Raw genomic sequence first — 17,685 nt, forward strand, 5'->3', positions numbered from 1 at the left:
TCGATTGCTCACTGCAGCTGTTGTCCCAAACACTCTGCCCTTGACTGTGCACTAGCCACACCCACCTCCTTCTGCCCCTTCTGCTCCAATCTCCTTCCCATGGCAGGGCCTTTGTGCTTGCTTCCTTCTGCCTGGAACACCCTGCCCCCAGGTGCCCAAGGTGCACAACCAGAAGGAAAGGGCAGACGTCAGATGTGGCGTCCTCAGAAACTCCCCTTGACCTGCCCCTAACCTCAAGTAATGCTTCAAGTCACTGTCTGTGATGTGCTCCATTTTCCTTTCATCTGAGCACATGCTACTGTCCACAATTAGTTGGTTCGTACAGTTGTTTCTTTTTTCTTCTTCTTCTTTTTTCCCTAATAGAAGACCAGCATATAAGACCTTTAGAGACTTCGTCTTGTTCCTCTCTTGGGACTCCTTCCTCTAGCAGAGAAGCAAGGACCTCATAAGCACTTAACAAATATTTATGGAATACTTGAACAAATAAGAGAGATGAAGGAAGTCCCAGGTAAAGGACACAGCGGATAAAAAAGCAGGGCATTCACAGAGAACGTGCTGGCAGCTGGTATCCTGCAGCACAGACGTGTTGACAAGTGATGAAGGATGAAACTGATTAGAGGGACCTTGGCTGCGCTTAGGAGTTTTGACTGACCTGTCAGTAGTGAAGACCCACTGAAGGGCTTTAATCAAGGTCACATTTATATTTGAGAGAAATCGCTCCATATAGAGAATACAATAAGAGGGACAGGCTGGAGGCTGGGAGGCCAGTTAGACCATTGCCACATCCCAGGCAAAAGTGGAGGTGGGGCTCTGACCTAGGGCAGCAGCAGCAGGGACAGAGGGAACAGCTCAGAACGGGGGAGCAGTAAAACTAGCACTCTAAGTCAAGAGGACAGGTTCCTGTGCCCTGCAGCTGCCAGGTTCCTCTGGCTGAGCCCGCCCCCAGTGGCAGGGGCGTGGGCAAGGAGAGAGGCTGTAACATTGTGTCCCTGGAAAGGCGTCCCTGTAGGGAGTTCCAGCCCTGGCCCTCTAGCATGTCAAGTGTCACCGGCAAACACAACCAGAAGGAAGGGTAAGATCTTGGACATGGGCCGAAGCCAGATACTCCCAGCTCTGTGGGAAGAGGTCATTAGTAGAGCTTTGACAAGTGCAGTCTTGAAGAAATGAAGTCGGGAACCTCTTCATGGGACTGCAGGTCCCAGAGGGGAGAGGGCTCCAAAGGGAGTATCCGCTGGGCAGATAGTTCAAACAGTCACCGGCCACAGGACTAGTGATCCAGGGGGAGTGTTGCAAATCGCAGCCCGCTCTAGTGAGGGATGCAGACACACAGGGGTCGTTCTTCAGTGTGAGAAGTGACAGAGCAAGGTTGTGCTTCGATAGTACACGAGAAGGCCATTCCATACACTACAGGAGAGCAGGTGCATCAGGGAAACCTTCCTGGAGGAGGTAAGAGTTGAAGGCCAAAAAAGGAGGAATGAGGGGGTACAGAGAGTAGACCTGGTGGGAAGGAGGGAACAGCACAGGCAGTGGAGACCAGAGGGGAACACAACAGGGCACATGCAAAGGAAGGCAATGTGAGAACATAAAAAGCCACACGAATTCACTATTATTTCTTCACCGGGGCGGTGATGAGAAGACAGTGGGCTCCCTCATCACAGATCACTCATTCAGCGTGATGAACTCAGCATATGACTCAGAGAATTCATGCGAGGCCTCCGAACCTCAGTTCACCATCAGACAAGTGGGGACAGTGATGCCTTTGTCACAGTGTTTTATGCATAATTTATGTTAAATCACCAAAAACGGGACTCAGCACCAGGAACACAGCATTCACTGAGGTGCATTTTTTCACCAATTGCGATTCCAAATCCCTCTGATACTGAGTCCAAATCTGTTGTTCCACAAATGGTTTTCAGATTTTATGAACATTTTTCCCGGGCAGGCCTGGCAGAGAGAGGAACACAGCGTTGCTTAGAGCCCTTGCTGTAAAACATAGCAGGGGACTATCACCTTTGCTCTGGGCCAAACAATCCCAAATGGATTTCCCACCAGGTAGGAGATTCTGGGTGAGAAGGAGAGCCCATTTGGCTGACTTTGCTGCCAAAGAGTAAATACAGTCAGAACCCAATGTGATGGAAGGAGTAGACCCCCATTTTAGACTGTGTTTGAGGTTCTTGCCTGAGGACAAGATGGTTTGGTTTGAAGAACAGGTTCCATCTGTGGTTTAGATGAACAGCCGATGGGACACACAGTCTCTCCTGTCCCATAACATCTCTCCCTGGAACCAATAATTTATGTAATGCAGTAAGCATTCAGTGGGCATTGGTTGTTATCTGAAGTTCCAGTGGAGTCCAGAATTCTTTACCTTAGCATTTCTGTCCCTTTTCCTCAGCAACCCCGTCCCTCAAGTGTATCCAGGAAACCCTGGGGCTCCTCAGAACACCGTTGGATGATCACAGATACTCCCCACCCCTAATCCATGCAAAAAATCCTTCTACAGCAAGTCTAACAGGCTTGCATCTGGCCTCTGTTGGAATCCTCCCAAAGACAGGGAGCTCATCACCTACAACAGCTTACTCCACTGTTGGAAAGCTCCAGATGCAAACCTGTTCTTCCTTATGTTGAGTGTAGCCTTCCCTTCTGAGTCCTGTCCTCTAGAGCAATGAAAATAAGGATATACCCCTGTTGTCCCTGACAGCCTACCAGATAGGGTGGCGTGTTTCCATACATTGGTGATTCAGAAACCGGCAACTCTCCCTAAGCATTGCATTTGTAAAGTGATGTTTTATCATCAAGAGTGCCTTGTTCTACCTAAGGGAATTTTCTAGATAAAGGAAGCTCACCTTTTCAAATGCAGAACCATTAGAATACAGGTGTGTTCATCAGTTTGGATGGGAATCTTCGTAAAGTACACATGCTTCCTTTAATAACTAAAGTATACTAACCTCAGTTTACAATTTTCAGTGACTAAGGCGGCACTGACTAGACTGAGGAGGCAGGAATTGGCCAGAGGAAGGAGGATGCTGTTTATCCTGGCAGGAAATGGCCTCAGACTCTCCTGCTTGTTCTGCAAATTCTTTTCTGACAGCTGTCACTTTGAGTTCATCAGCTTCAGAACAACCTTTTCTGGGCTCACCTCCCCGTTCATCCTTCCCCTGGCAGCTGAAGGAGAAAAAGTAAAAACAATTATATGTAAGTCAGAAAGACCCTAGTAAAAGAATCACACATTTGTGTGTGAGAAGTTAAATTATGAAACATAGCAAACATCCACAATGTGCCAAAAAAAGAAAAAACAACAAAAAACTGGACACTGATGAGTTTTCACCTTTATGTGGAATTGTAAGTCAATGGACATTGCAGACTTGGAGCTTCCTTAGCACATGTCCGCAGCAGACTAATCACTAATCAATGACCCCTCTCTTTGTACTTGGGCTCAGCCCCATCCCCAGCATCCTTGCCAGGACAGCGCTTCAGGAAACCAGCACCAGTCTCCAAGTGATGACATAAGAGATGCTGGAGCCTGTTGAGTCTCCCTGTGCCAGGCATTAGTCACTCTAGTGTCTCCTAAATGGGGACAGCTCTCTGTGTGGCTTCAAGACTTTTATCTGCTTTTTCTAGCAGCCTCTGCCAATTGGGGGTTTCCTGCAGAAAGGAAAATGCAGCTTTAATCTTCACTGCAGTCGAGGGAGGTAGGCTTTATGAGTCACATTTCACAGATAAGGAAAGCAAAGCTCAGAAGGGATGAGTTACTTGCTCAAAGTCAAACAGCTCCTAAGTGGTGGGGCCATGATTGGAAACCAGGTCTGTCTTACTCAGGAGTGATGAACTGGGGCCGTGATTCCCATGTGGATGGAGCTCCGTATAGAAAATGAACATAATGAGAACTGCAAGTTATTCGGTGACTGTCCTCATGGTTTTTACTTATCACCACTTCTTACTCTTAGGCGAACCCTGCAAGGTAGTTACTGTCTCCATTTCTGGAGAAGGAGGTAGCGGGTCCGAGGAATCAAATCATGCAACAGGTTGATGGCAGCGCTGGAACCTGTATGCAGCTTGACCCACAGCCGAGTGGCCTTTCTACAAGTATTTAAAACGCTCCCCAATCTACAAGTGTAGTACCTGCCCTCTACCCCAGCATCCCTGTCTCCCAGGGCTCCTGCCTTTATTTTTCCCCACAGCACTTCTCACCACTAGATATATTATAATCTTGACTTTTTTATTTTGTTGATTATGTCTCTCCCCGCTAGACAGGAAGCTCTGTGACTGCAAGGATTTTTGTCTGTTTCATTCATCAGTGTATCTTCATGCCCATAAACGACCGCCTGGCACCTGGTATGTGTTCAGTAAATTTTGGCAAACACATGAGCTATTATAAGTCCTTCTCTGGAAGCACCTGTGGTGTACTGGAAGGACCCCTGTGCTCGAAATCAGAACAACTGGCCTGAAGACTAGATATGGGGCTTTAGGTATAACTCTCACCTCCCACGGCCTCAATGGGCTCACCTGTAGAATGGTCCATAATAAATAAGCCCAGCTCAGGCTGTTGTGCGGGTTGATGGGTTTAAGGTGTGTGGACTACTGCACATCCACAGGAGGCCAGGTTCGGCGCGCTGGCCAGAAAGCTTGTCCTGACACCTTCCCTTCCAGCTGCTCTGAGAGCGCCCCCTCGCCTCTGAAAGGACAGTTTCCAGACTCAATGCCCTCATCCTACGAGGGTGGCAGGCTGCCTGTGTGGGCCATGTTCCCTCATACCAAGCCCACCAAAAAGAAAAGACCACAGCATCACCGTGGCTCAATTAGAAGTTAAAAATAAGACACATATAAGTGGATTCTATAAACACTTTACAGCATCCGTCTGCACGGCAGGGCCGGGGAACAGATGGCTCTGGAAACAGCTGTATCCCAGAGAAACCCCAGAGGAAAAACCAGAATGCATTATTGCCCTCACGTGCGAGCTGCATGTCACCAGCTCTTTGCTCACGTGGTGGGCAGAAGAGCCCTTGGGTGGATGGCACCAGGGCCCTAAGACAGGCTGCCCAAGGCCAGCCTCTGGTGGCCCTCCACAGGCATATTCCATTCTGGAGGAGCCCAGAAGGATCACAGTGTTTGCCTGGGAGGCGGGGGCAGGGAGAAGAGGAGGAGCCACGGGGTCCTGGTGCTCAGGGGATGTGTCTGGGTGCTAGGCACGCCATGGTGGCCTATCTGCTTTGTTCCCGTCCAGCTCCAGCGTGCACGCATCCCTCCTTCCCGCCCGAAGGCTCTGGCTGGAATCTGTCCCAATGTGCCAGGTGCTCTCCCTTCATGTGCTTTTTTTTTTTCCATGTGTATTTCTTTCTGAGAGAAAGAGAGACAGAATGTAAGCAGGGGAGGGGCAGAGAGAGAGGGAGACACAGAGACTAAGAATCCAAAGAGGCTCCAGGCTCTGAGCCATCAGCACAGAGCCCGACGCGGGGCTCGAACCCACAAGCCATGAGATCATGACCTGAGCCGAAGTCGGCTGCTTAACTGAGTAAGCCGCTCAGGTGTCCCTCCCCTCGTGTGCTTTTGCAGCAGCTCCCTGCCTTCTTCTCCTGGACTTTTTCTCCACTGGCCAGCTCCTGGTGCCGTACCTAATAGGGCAGCTCTGGAGCAGGGTTGCTGCATGTAAAATCTTAGGAATACTAAATATGAGATTTCAGGCCATTTACTTAAACTCTTTGTGCCTCAGTTTTCCCTTCTGTTAAATGGGCATCGTAACTAGTGCTGCCTGATAGGCTCAGTGAGAACTAAATATAAGAGAGCTGAGGAACTTTGGGCAGCGTGGCACACAGCACATGCCCACCCCCCCACACACACACACTAGGTTTTGTTGGTATTTTGGATACACAGCACTGTAACTGCTAACTTGCTCATTTATTTCCCCACCCAGACCCTATGAACAGTTTAGATGTAGAAATGGGTTCATTCCCCATTCCTAGCACACAGCTTGGTGCATAATAAGCGCCTATTCATTGTGTGTGTCACATACGAATCAATACTGATAACCTGGGTGGGAGGAGACCTCCCTGGGTGGGAGACCAGGCCTTTTCCTCATTATTTTCCTCAGAGCCTGAGTTCTGGGAAGACTCCCTGAATGGACCTAAACCCATGCCTTTCCCATCCCACAAAAACAGGAAAGTGGCGCATGGGATTTTTTCCTTAGTAGCTGTTTTGAGTTCCTGGAACTTCGTTGATTAATACACACTGCAGGCAGCCAGTGTGAGCTAGTAATCTTTCTCTACCTGTCTGTGTGGTTTAATAAAGCCTAATTGCTTCACGGAAAACCACAGGGAAGAGCCTTGAGGTAGGTTTCAGGAGACGTGCGTTAGAGCCCAACTTCTCGGAGCAAATCTCTGGGGCCCTGGTTTCCTCATCAGTCACCTGAGGGCAATAGGGCAGCCCCGCCTGTCTCATTCAGAGATTGAGAGGAACACATAAGGCCATGGGTGTCGAGGCCATAGAATACCGAAAGTAAGTTGAAAGTATAAAGCAACATTTTGGAGTGTTATTTTACCCACCAGGTATCCACCTGTGCTGCCAAGGCATCCGAAAGAGAAGTGTCCTAAGAAGGAATAGACTTCTTACTTGGTCTGTTGGATTCTGTCTTCATCACTCAGTGGCTAGAAGAGGCAAGTAGGCTTGTTAGTTAAAGTAACACAAGCAATTGTAAAATGGGTTCAGCATGCTAGCTGTTTATTACTCACGAAAGTCCAAATGGATGTTTTTGATTGGCCGGTGTGTTTTTTCCAGGTTTAGGGACCCAGACTCCTTCCATCTTGTGGCTCTTCCTTCCGTGGAGCTTTGAAGTCTACTGGATGCCCTTGCTCTCTCTGACAGAGGTGCATAAGTTAGCCTGGAAAGTGGTGCCCAGAGTAGCCAGAACCTGCCCACATTCCACTGACCAGACTTTGCCATGCAGTTAGCTTACCTGCAGGAAGGTTGGGAACACAGCCTGGTTGTGCACCCAGGAAGAGAAGAGAACATGAATGTTGATGAATGCAGAAGGTCTCTGCCACTGTGGGGAATACATGTGTTCAGTCTCCTATAGTCACAGAACTATCTAGCATTAGAACTAGAAAGAGTCCCAGAGATTGATTAACAAGGTATTGTAGTGACTTGATTACTTACAAGGACTCAAAGGAAGTACACCTGGAGGTAATATCCCAGCTCCGTCCACTCACTGTGTGACCTTGAACAAGTGGCTATACCCTTCAGATGATGAATGCTTTCATCTGTAAACAGGCAGATAGCTGTCCCTAACCCATGGAGTCTGTGTGAGTATTAAAAGAGAAAGTGTCTGGGGGCGCCTGGGTGGCGCAGTCGGTTAAGCGTCCGACTTCAGCCAGGTCACGATCTTGCGGTCTGTGAGTTCGAGCCCCGTGTCGGGCTCTGGGCTGATGGCTCAGAGCCTGGAGCCTGTTTCCGATTCTGTGTCTCCCTCTCTCTCTGCCCCTCGCCCGTTCATGCTCTGTCTCTCTCTGTCTCAAAAATAAATAAACGTTGAAAAAAAAATAAAATAAATAAAATAAAAGAGAAAGTGTCTGCAAAGCTCCCAGCACGTTTGCTGACCCTAGTGAGCATTTGATCCTTGAGAGCTCTTTTATGAAGCCCAAACTCTTGGTCTTATGAATCAGGAAAATGACTTGGTCAAGGTCACATAGAAAATGGATGTCAGAGAGATTAGGTTTCAGTTTCTGGTTATCCCCATAACCTCTCTCTGTAGTTTTGCCTGACTTTGAACAGAAGGCCATTAGGCCAGAGCCATGGACGCACTTGTAACCCCTCTGAATCCTCAGGAATGACTAGCCGTCATCTCTGACAGCTCAGAGGTCAGTCCAGGCCACTGTCTTTAAGGATGGGAAGAAATAAATGCAAAGTGCTTAAAGGGCCATTTTCCCTTGAGTCCAAATCTCCCTGTGCCTCAGCTGGCTGCCCAAAGAAGCAATTTAGCAAATGCATTTTATCTCAGGAGAAATCTGTCTTTTGTTTCTGTGGCTTGCTTGTCAGGAGCCCCCTGCTCCTTCCCCCCGTGGCCAGAGTACGGAGTGCGGGCGCATGCAGGCCCTGTTAATGAAAGCCCTCCCTCCAGCCCAGCATCTCCCTGGAGAAATTACGCCTACCCTGGGTGAAAAAGAGGTAGTTTTAAGCAGTTTTTAAGCTGTTCCAGTCTTCCCCTTGAGATAACATCAACCATGCAGTCAGCACTAAGAATTCCTAGATTAGAATTTGGAAAGGTACATAATGGAATCATAATAACATTGCTTAGGTTTTGTGTAGCACTTTACAGTTTATAAAGCACTTTTACATGCATTAGTTCCTTTGAGAAAATTGCAGGGAATTTGTTAAATACAGAAAAGTATAAAGAAGCTAATAAAATTCATCTGTGAATCCACCAGTCAAGAGAAAAGCTTTGGTTAACATTGTAATGTGTTCCCTTTTGCCTGTTTTCTGTGTGGCTTTTTGTTTGTCTTTTTGCTGTATTGGGATCATACTGCATACGCATTTTTGTGGCCTGCTTTTTCATGGAGGATTGTGTCTTCCACCATTTCCCTTGATCCTTGTATCTATCCCCTGGAAGAGGAGTCACCACACTGCAAAGATGTCCCTGGTGTGAGGTCTGAAGACTGGATTCTCAGTCTGGACTGCTCCTTAGCTGTGTAACTGGCAGATAACTGAAACCCTCTGAGCCTCAGTTTCCTCCTTGGTAAAACGGATGTGTGCTAAAGGATTAAATTAATAAAACAATCCACCTGAAAACATTTAGCACCGCACCTGGCCCAGAGCAGGTGTTTCACTCCTGTTAGCTGAGGAAAGGTACAGACCACCATGTTGATAATGAATAGAACATTAAAGCTCAAGGAAGGCAACAGTATTCCCTAGACCCTACCCCTTAAGCCACAGGTGACCTAGGGATGGATGCCACTGAACCACATTGTTGTTACTATGAAGTTCATAGAGGCTACTTATCCCTCAGGACTATTGGTAGACCCTCCCAACTTGGTCAGACCATGCTTTGAGAGTTCTGGAAGCGTCACTGGCCACTGTTCCCTTTTTTAACCTGAGTACATGGCTATGAGTACATGTAGTAGAGACTGTGTGAACATTCAGGATGCTCTAGATGTTCTAGGTACAGGAAATTCAGAGATGAATGGGCTACAGCCCCTGCCTGGAGGAGCCATTTACCTTGGGATGGTTTTTGCCCCTAACTCAAGGGTATGTGCCTGCATAAGTAAAGAGAAACCCCTATACACCCATGCATTTCTTATGTTCTGCCCACTAATTTCCTTTCTCACATGATCAAAATAACCTTCTCTTTTTAAAGCTCATCAAAGACACTTTTCTCCATGCACACGTGTGTGGCCACCCTTACACACATGTCCACACCTATCCTCACATGCGACCCCACACCTGTCTTCACTGAACCGGAAGCCATGCACTCCTGTCAACACATTAAAAAACACCACACAAAGCAACCCCCACCCCCGCCCCAAACAACCCTGCTTTTGCAAAGAACTTTGCAGATGTATATTCTCTGAAAGGGAATAATTGCTTGTGTTCTTTTGCAGTGTGGGTGGGAGAGGAGGAGGATATGAATTGGTTAAGTTTCCTCTTGGGGGGTGACACTGTGGTTTCTAGGTATATTTGGGTTCCTCAAGGAGGAGGAGGTAGGGACTGTGTTTGACAGAAGTGCTATCCAGGCTCACCCAGCCCCTGCCTCCCCTGCCCTCCCTGTACTGTCTCCGTCAGGTGGTGGTTGAGGATGGAAAGCATCCACCCACGTGTCTCCCTTTCCTAACTGTGATAACAACCTTGGTAATAGACAGCGTTGGCTGTGTCTTTACTTCCCTCCAAACACTGTACTCTGCATATGCAGGATCTCTTGGAGTCCTCCTACAGCCCCCTGGGGTAGTTACTATTATCAACCCCATTTTACAATTGAGGAAGTGGAAGCTCAGAAGGGTTAAGCAGCTCACCCAAGATTGTAGAGGCGGGAGTGGGATAGAACCAGTAGCCTCGGCCACTGTGCTGCATCTGCTTCTTGACCCAAGGCTGAGTGAGCATCCTTCCCGGAGAGGCAGCTTGGTGGCAGACCCAGGTTCGGCCTCCCTGAGTGACCTCAAGATCTCGAAACTGCTTTTCATCTGTCAGATGAGGCTGTACATGCCTCACTGGAGGGCTCCAAGGGATCACATGCACCCGCCACCTTGCAGAGAGCCTGGTGCATGCTTGTTTGCTGTCCAAAACGTTTTCAGCCATTACAGACCCTTGAACTGCAAATATAGGAGCAAATAAAGGGCTTAAGAAGGATCACCTTCTATGTATAGCATTAGAGGATATGGAAGGAAAATTAGAAGGACAGGCCTTAATGCACAATGATTACAGTGTATGTGCAGCAAACGTTTCTCATGTGTGCAGCACATGAATATTAAGCACCTGTCATGCAATGGGCACAGTGCTAAGGGCAATGGTAAAGTGTCACCATGGTGCCACGGAAGTTACCCTTGATTAATTTCGGTTCAAACTAATGAGTGCTTTAGCAGAGTTATGAATCAAGTGCTCTTGGGGCACAGAGAAGTGGACCCAGCTCTACCTGGCAGGGCCAGCTAGGGTCTCACAGACAAAGTGTCCTCCATTTCCATCCCCCAAAAAGCTTCTCTCCTGCTTCTGCTCAGTCCATCTACTCTGCCCCCACACGTCCACTGATCTAATTTCTATCCCTGCTGAAGTTCTTTTACTTTTCATTGTAAATCTTTACTTTACTTTTTTACTTTACTTTTCATTGAAAATCTTTGTCAGTGAAGTAGACACAGGCGGGAAAAAAGTATCAGCTCACACAAAGGCACTGCTGCATTTGGATTTCAGTACATTCTGCCCTGTTATCTGAAATTGTTGTACTAGGTCATCTACCAAAACATTTTTCCGTTTATAAGAAGTTTGTGGTTGCTTATATGTTTGTTGATGATAACCACCATCATTCTCAGCTGAGAGAGGCTTGTTTCTCAGATCGTGAGATCTTCATGGCCTTCATTTCTTCATCATAGCCTTTATAAAATTAAATTGCCAAGGAAACTAAAAACAGTGATCCTGTCTTTCTATGTGTGACCCATCAACAATGCCTAATGAGTAACCACCTCAGGCAAGGGTAGGCTCCTGGCTCCTTGGGGCTTCCCTTCCTGGTCCCATACCCCTTTCTTCTATCTTTCAGCTCCAGAAGCAGCTCTCTGAGCTGGATGAGGATGACCTGTGTTATGAGTTCCGGCGAGAACGATTCACTGTCCACCGAACCCACCTGTACTTCTTACACTATGAGTATGAGCCCGCTTCAGACAACACGGATGTCACCCTGGTCGCTCAGCTCTCCATGGACAGGTATGCAGATGGGCCCTGCCTTCCCCACAGGGCCCTCCCTGAAGCTCTATACCCAGTCATACGGAGAAGGGAGATATGGCTTCACAGGCTTAGGCTCAGGTCACAGCCCTCTCCAGCCCTGAAACCCAAGGGCTCTTGTCTTCCAGTGAGGGTGGTGGTTTTGAGGATAGAGTAATAAGAACAGTGCTCTACTCAGACTATCTCAAGGAAGAAGGGGTGTGTTATAGGGAAACACATATTCTGGAACCACTGTCACTGCTGGAAAGCAATTGCTGTTCCTTTTCCTTAGTGGATTGATGCAGCAAACATCCATCAACCCCTTATCAGGGAGTACTGATGTGATTCCACCCTTATGTGGCTTACACTCTAATGCACTGATTCTCAACCTTGGCTGAGGACAAATTGAATCATGTGGGGAGCTCTTAAATTCACCTTCAAGCTCTGTTGCACACCATTTAAGTAAGAATATTTGTGTGGTAGAGACCTTGCATTGTTTTAAGTTTGACATGTGCAGCCAGGGTTGAGAATGTGGGGATAGTGGTATAAATAGCAACAAATAGTTGAGTAAAATGATTATAATTGTGATACGTGCTTGGAAGGAAAAGAGATTGATAATAACTATGATAAGAGAGGGACCTTCTTTAGGTAATGTGGTCAGGGGAAATCTTTATAAGGACGGGACATTTCTGCAGGGATCTAAAGGATGAGAAAAGGAGGCAGGTATGTGGGTTGCTGAAAGAAAAATGTTTCCAGGTGGATAAAATAGCGAGTGTAAAGGCCCTGTGGTGAGAAGGGTCTTGCAACATTCAAAAACGTGATAGAAGAGCAGTGGCTGAAGCCTAGCAGGAAAGTGGCATGAGAGTAAGATTATAGAACATTAGAAACTCACAAAATATTCAGATTTTATCCTAAGGGTGGTGAGAACTTAGTGAAGACATTTATACCAAGTTATATGATCCAGGTTAGGTTTTTGAAAATCTCTCTCTCTGGCTGCCAGGAGGTATATGGGTTCAGAGTCCTGAGGTCACGCATTCAAGGCTATACTTTTCTTTGCCTGGGTGTCCTATTTGTCTCCTTCCCACCTCGAGTGATCAGCTTTCTCTTTGATTTACACATGGCCCACAGTGGCTCCCTAGCCCCAGCCTCCTTCATATCATTCCCCCTCACCTCCCACAGTTGGGAAGGGAATTTGATTGGCTCACTCTGTCTTTGAGTCACCTTGGAGATGCCTGTCCAGCCTATGGATGAGATTCCGTGGGGCTGTTTTCAGTATTAAAGGAGTTAATGCCTGTTTTCAGGATTAAAGGAGTTAAAACAGTACTTGGCACATTTGTTAGGTGTTCAATAAATGTCAGTTGTTATTAGTTGGGACTGATTGAAGACTGTACAAGCCAATGAAGGGGTAAGCACTCAGACATGAGAAGGTTCACACATAGTCCAAGGAGTGAGTGAGCGGAACCTGGCATCGAGAGACATCTGGAATGAGTCAACTTCAGTGTGGCTTATGGAAGCAGGCTCCTCACTGTGGGAGTGCCACTGTGTGTTGGCGAATGCTTGCTTGTGGAATTAAGTGGCTCCATTGGTTGGGTGTTTCCTGGAGATGCACAGGCTCAGGGCTCCTGTGCAGAAATACACAGAACTTGCTGAGCATAACAGGTGGCAGGTAGAGATGAACTGGGACACAAGAGGAGAGCACAGAGGTCCTTGTACCAGCTCTGTCCTGACCTACCGTGTGACCTCAAGCAAGATTTTCCCTTCCCATGGCCTCAGTTTCCTAATCTCCAAAACTCGTGTGACCACTCAGCAAATATTGTGTCGGCATCTACTCCTGTGTTGTACCAGGCTTTTGTGAAGCTGGGGATATTTATGAGAAGACCCCATGTTTGCCTTCAAGGAGTGTATAGCATATTCATGGCTCAGACGGTGTGTGTGTTATCTATTGTTGTAGAACAAACAACCACAGATGGAGCAGCTTAAACAGATACTTAGTATCTTCCAGTTTGGGAGATCAGGACTCTGGATACGGGCTGGCAGGGTCCCCTATTTGGCTCTCAGGACTGCAATCCAGGTGTTGGCTGGGGCTGTGATCTCATGGGAGTCTGGGTCCACTTCCCAGTTCATTTGGCTTTTGGCAGAACTCAGTGCTAGGACTGAGGTCCCCGTTTCCTTGCTGGCTTTTGGGTTGAGGTCCTTCTGAGCAATAAAAGTCCACCCCTAGGTCTTAGCCTTGTGGTTTTCTCACAGCCTGGCAGCTTACGTCTTTCAAGCCAGCAGGAGACTCTGCAGTCTGTTATATCACGTAATCCATGGGAACAATATTCCATCCCTTTCTCTGGGTTTGGCTCACACTCAAGGGAGGAGGTTATACAGGTCTATATGTCAGGGGGGCAGGAGTTGGGGAGCCCAGCTTAGAATTCATCCTTAGAATTCTCACTATAGAGAAGATGCTATGAGAGGAGCCCCCATCCCAGCCTGGGGGCAGAGAAAAGAAGAGACAGGGAGTGCATCCGAAGGGAGGTGTTGCCTACATTGAGCTGGAGGCTGAGTAGGTGGGCAGGAGAAAGCGCACAGGGAAAGAAGGAGGCTTCCCGAGGTGGAGCTAAGTGTATTCATGGGACAAAGAGGACCCCAGGCCCATGGGGAACACGCAGGCTCGAGTGTGGTTAGAGTTTCGGGGGTTGGTGAGGAAGAGGAGATCAGATGAACATGGCCAGGTAGGATTACAGAGGGGGTTGGGGATGCCAGGGCCGGTGCCCCCTGCCCCTGCTCAACCCTGTCAAGCTCCCTCTGAGGCTCCATAAGGGCCTGACCAAGACCTGAGCCCCAGAGTCACCCCTAAACTTCTCTGTCCCTTGAGCTCCTCACCCAGCCTTCGGTTGGGGTATGCATGCTCTCCCCTCACCAGGCAGCACTTTAGTGAGTGACCTGGCCATTCCAGTCTCCTCATTTCTTTTTCCTTTTCCTCTATGCCATTTAAAATGAAAATAAAATCTAATCCTTAATATTCATGCTGAATGATGTTTGAGATTGGCCTTCTATATTCTTCAGGCAGCATAAACGCACGTCAGGCCCCTCAGATGGGTTCCCTGAAGCTCAAATACTGTAATCTGCCCAGGTGAGTGAGTTTCAGACAATTCCAGGTTCTCAGCTCTCAGACCATCCCTGGTTTTCCTTAGTCCAATTCATGCCTCTTGTTAATACATTCAGTTTATCAACAAAATATGCTGAATCAAGATTAGTAGCTATCTGGTACCTCCAAACTCAGGAGAAAATGAAAGAGGTAAATATGGCATCCTTTCTAATCTGAATAAAGTGGTCTGACCTTGAATAATTTGGTCTCAGGAATCAGACACTGTGGGGTCTTGGTGGTACTGCCACTTCTTGACTTTGACCCTTGAACAAATCACCTCTTTTTTTTTTTAATGTTTTATTTATTTTTGAGAGAGACAGAGTGTGAGCGGGAAAGGAGCAGAGACAGAGGGAGACACAGAATCTGAAGCAGGTTCCAGGCTCTGAGCTGTCAGCACAGAGTCCTATGCGAGGCTCGAACTCACGGACCGCAAGATCGTGACCTGAGCCGAAGTCGGATGCTCAACCGACTGAGCCACCCAGGTGCCCCTGAACAAATCACCTCTTAAGCCTTGGTTTCCTCATCTGTAATCTGGGAATGCTAATGACAGTAGCTCCCATCTAAGGTTGTTGTAATGATCAGGTAAGATAGTACATACCCAGGACTTAGCCCCGGTGTGTGGTCAGAGGCTCCTTACCATTTGATAGCACTGTTGGCCAAAATCTTAATATTTGTGGTAATGAACAAAAGGACACTTGTCTCACAAAGAGCTCTGGGTTCAAATCCCACCAACTCCATTACTCTTCAGCTGGTGATCTTGTGCAAGATCACCACTTGCACTTTGGTTATCTTTCTCCTTCTATAAAAAGAGTTAAAAAAAATATTTGCCTCATAGGGTCCCAATTAGGATTAAATGAGAGACTGTCTGTGAAAGCCCTTGGCATATATTTGCCTTCAATAAATGCTTACAGATCTCAAAACCCTGACCACAGCATCTGTACATGGTATGTATTTAGGAGAGGTGAAGTGATGTGGGAACAACAAAAAGAAACATCTGGGTTCAAAGCCCATTTGCACCACTTACTAGCTGTATGAACTTGGGCAAGTTACTTAGGCTTTTTGAGCCTCATCTTACTTATCTGTGAAGTGGACAATACTGTCAGGGTCACAGAGTGGTGTCAGGTGTTCTGAAATAAGAGGCTCTGGAGTGCTCAGTGAGATGTAGGTCTACAACAAATGCTAGTTTCCCTTTCCTTAGGTTGTTTGTTTTTTTTTTTTAACCTCTATGCTAGCTATGGAATTCGCGATCTGGAATTTATAGACAACTAGAAAATTGTTTAAGTGATTAACACCCCACAGCCATCCTTCTGTATGCAGTTGCCATCAATAAAAGGATCCAGGCAAAACAGAACTGCTCCTGCTAGTGCTGGCTGGAAGCATCCTCCCAGCTGGGGCTGCAGGACCCCGGCAGGCCCCCCTCTCCCAGCCCTCTGAAAAGAAAACCCTGGCCCCTCTCGCATCTGCCACAAACACTGACCACAGAGACCTTCCCTTCAAAGCACGCACATCCCTCGGCATAGCAGGTGCATGATCCCCTCCTCTAATGTGTTGTGACAAGTGTTGCCATCCTAACAATACCCCAGAGAGCCCAAGGAGTTCCACACCCTAACGAGAGATGCTTAGCAGGACATAATAAAAAATTATAGAGCAGTACCACAAGCCGATGGAGACGGTAGGAATTCCTCCTGCTTCATCCTACACATCCAATTATGATGCAGCAGGCTGACTGGTGCCTGTTGGATTGATTCTTAATTGAAGAAACATTCCGGGTGTGTTTGTAAACCTTTGAGTCAGAAGTAGGCCCTACGTGAATGCCACAACGAATTAGGGGAGCCGGCATACAGGCTCCCGTGTCCGGCTCCCTCTAGAATTCTGTTCAGAAAGAATGAATGTCGCCTGCCACAGCTATGAAACCGGCAGGTTTGCTCTCTCCCAGCACACGGGAGACATCCCTCCCGTCCTAGCAGCACACGAGAACGGTCGATAGGAGGGATTCTGGTCACAGCATCCTTGCCACCTGGCCAGGAGAGCTTGCTTTTTCATGTTCCTTTGACAAAGTTATTGACATACTGAATATAGCTCCAGGGAATCCTGTGGTTGATGGGTCTTCTCTGCCTTCTGTGAGTGGAGGAAGGGATGTTAGCTGAGGTGAAGGGGGCCCTGCTTTAGATCACCCAGGAGCCTGTTAGACAAATTCTTGGCCCCACCCAGACCTAGCCAACAGCAACCTCTAGAGTGGGGCCCAGGAATCTGTGTTGTAATAAACCTCCCAGGTGATCTTGAACATGCTTAAGTTTGAAAAGCATCATTCTAAAGAGTGGAAGGTAATCCCTTTTCCATGTAACAGCCAGAGTGATCTTCTAATACAGATCTTCCTTAACGTCCAGTGGCTGGGGCTATAGCTCAGTAAACCCATCATAAGCTGAAAAGATCGTAAGTCAAACATGCATTTAATACACCTAACCTACCACACATCCTAGCTTAACCTCGCCAACCTTAAATGTGTTCAGAACGCTTACCTTGGCCTGCAGTTGGGCAAAACCATCTCACACACAGCCTATTTTATAATAAAATGTTGGATGTCTCATGCAATTTTTGGAATAGTGTACCAAAAGTGAGAAGCAGAATGGCTGTCTGGGTACAGATTGGTTGTCCATGTATCAGTTGTTGACGCTTGTGACTGTGCAGCTGACTGAGTGTCACGGCCACGGCTGCCCAGCATCACGAGGGAGCATCACACTGCATGTTGATACCCCAGAGAGGAAATGCAAATTCTAAACCCCAAGGATGGTTTCTACCGAATGCACCATCATAAAGTTTAAAAACTGTTTTTTGTTTTGTTTTTTAAACAATTGTTCTAAGTTTATGTATTTTGAGAAGGGGCAGAGACAGAGAGAGAATCGCAAGCAGACTCCACGTGGTCAGCACAGAGCCTGATGTCAGGCTCGAACCTACCAACCGCGAGATCATGACCTGAGCTGAAATCGAGAGTCAGACGCTTGACCGACCGGGCCACCCAGGAGCCCCAAGTTGAAAATTTGTCAAGTCAGCCCATCATTAGCTGGGATCTGTCTGTACATCAGGTCACCATCTTTAAAACTCTCTGATGATTTCTCACCACATTCAGAACAGTATTACAGCAGCCTCCGGGCCCCGCATAACCTGCC

The 17,685-nt window shown here is 47.5% G+C and overlaps 1 protein-coding gene across 3 annotated transcripts in view; it reads left to right on the top strand.

Moving 5' to 3' along the window:
* The window catches only part of LARGE1 (LARGE xylosyl- and glucuronyltransferase 1), a 545,419-nt gene that overhangs the window by 491,743 nt on the left and 35,991 nt on the right, over positions 1 to 17,685 (top strand). For all 3 annotated transcript variants that reach the window (XM_040490968.1, XM_040490969.1, XM_040490970.1), the window contains one exon: positions 11,225 to 11,388. In XM_040490968.1, the coding sequence (XP_040346902.1) occupies positions 11,225 to 11,388 (164 nt within the window). The remainder of the gene's footprint in view (positions 1 to 11,224; positions 11,389 to 17,685) is intronic.

This window comes from Herpailurus yagouaroundi, unplaced genomic scaffold, assembly GCF_014898765.1.
Source record: "Herpailurus yagouaroundi ecotype Mexico unplaced genomic scaffold, PumYag 182, whole genome shotgun sequence".
Classification (NCBI taxonomy): Eukaryota; Metazoa; Chordata; class Mammalia; order Carnivora; family Felidae; genus Herpailurus; species Herpailurus yagouaroundi.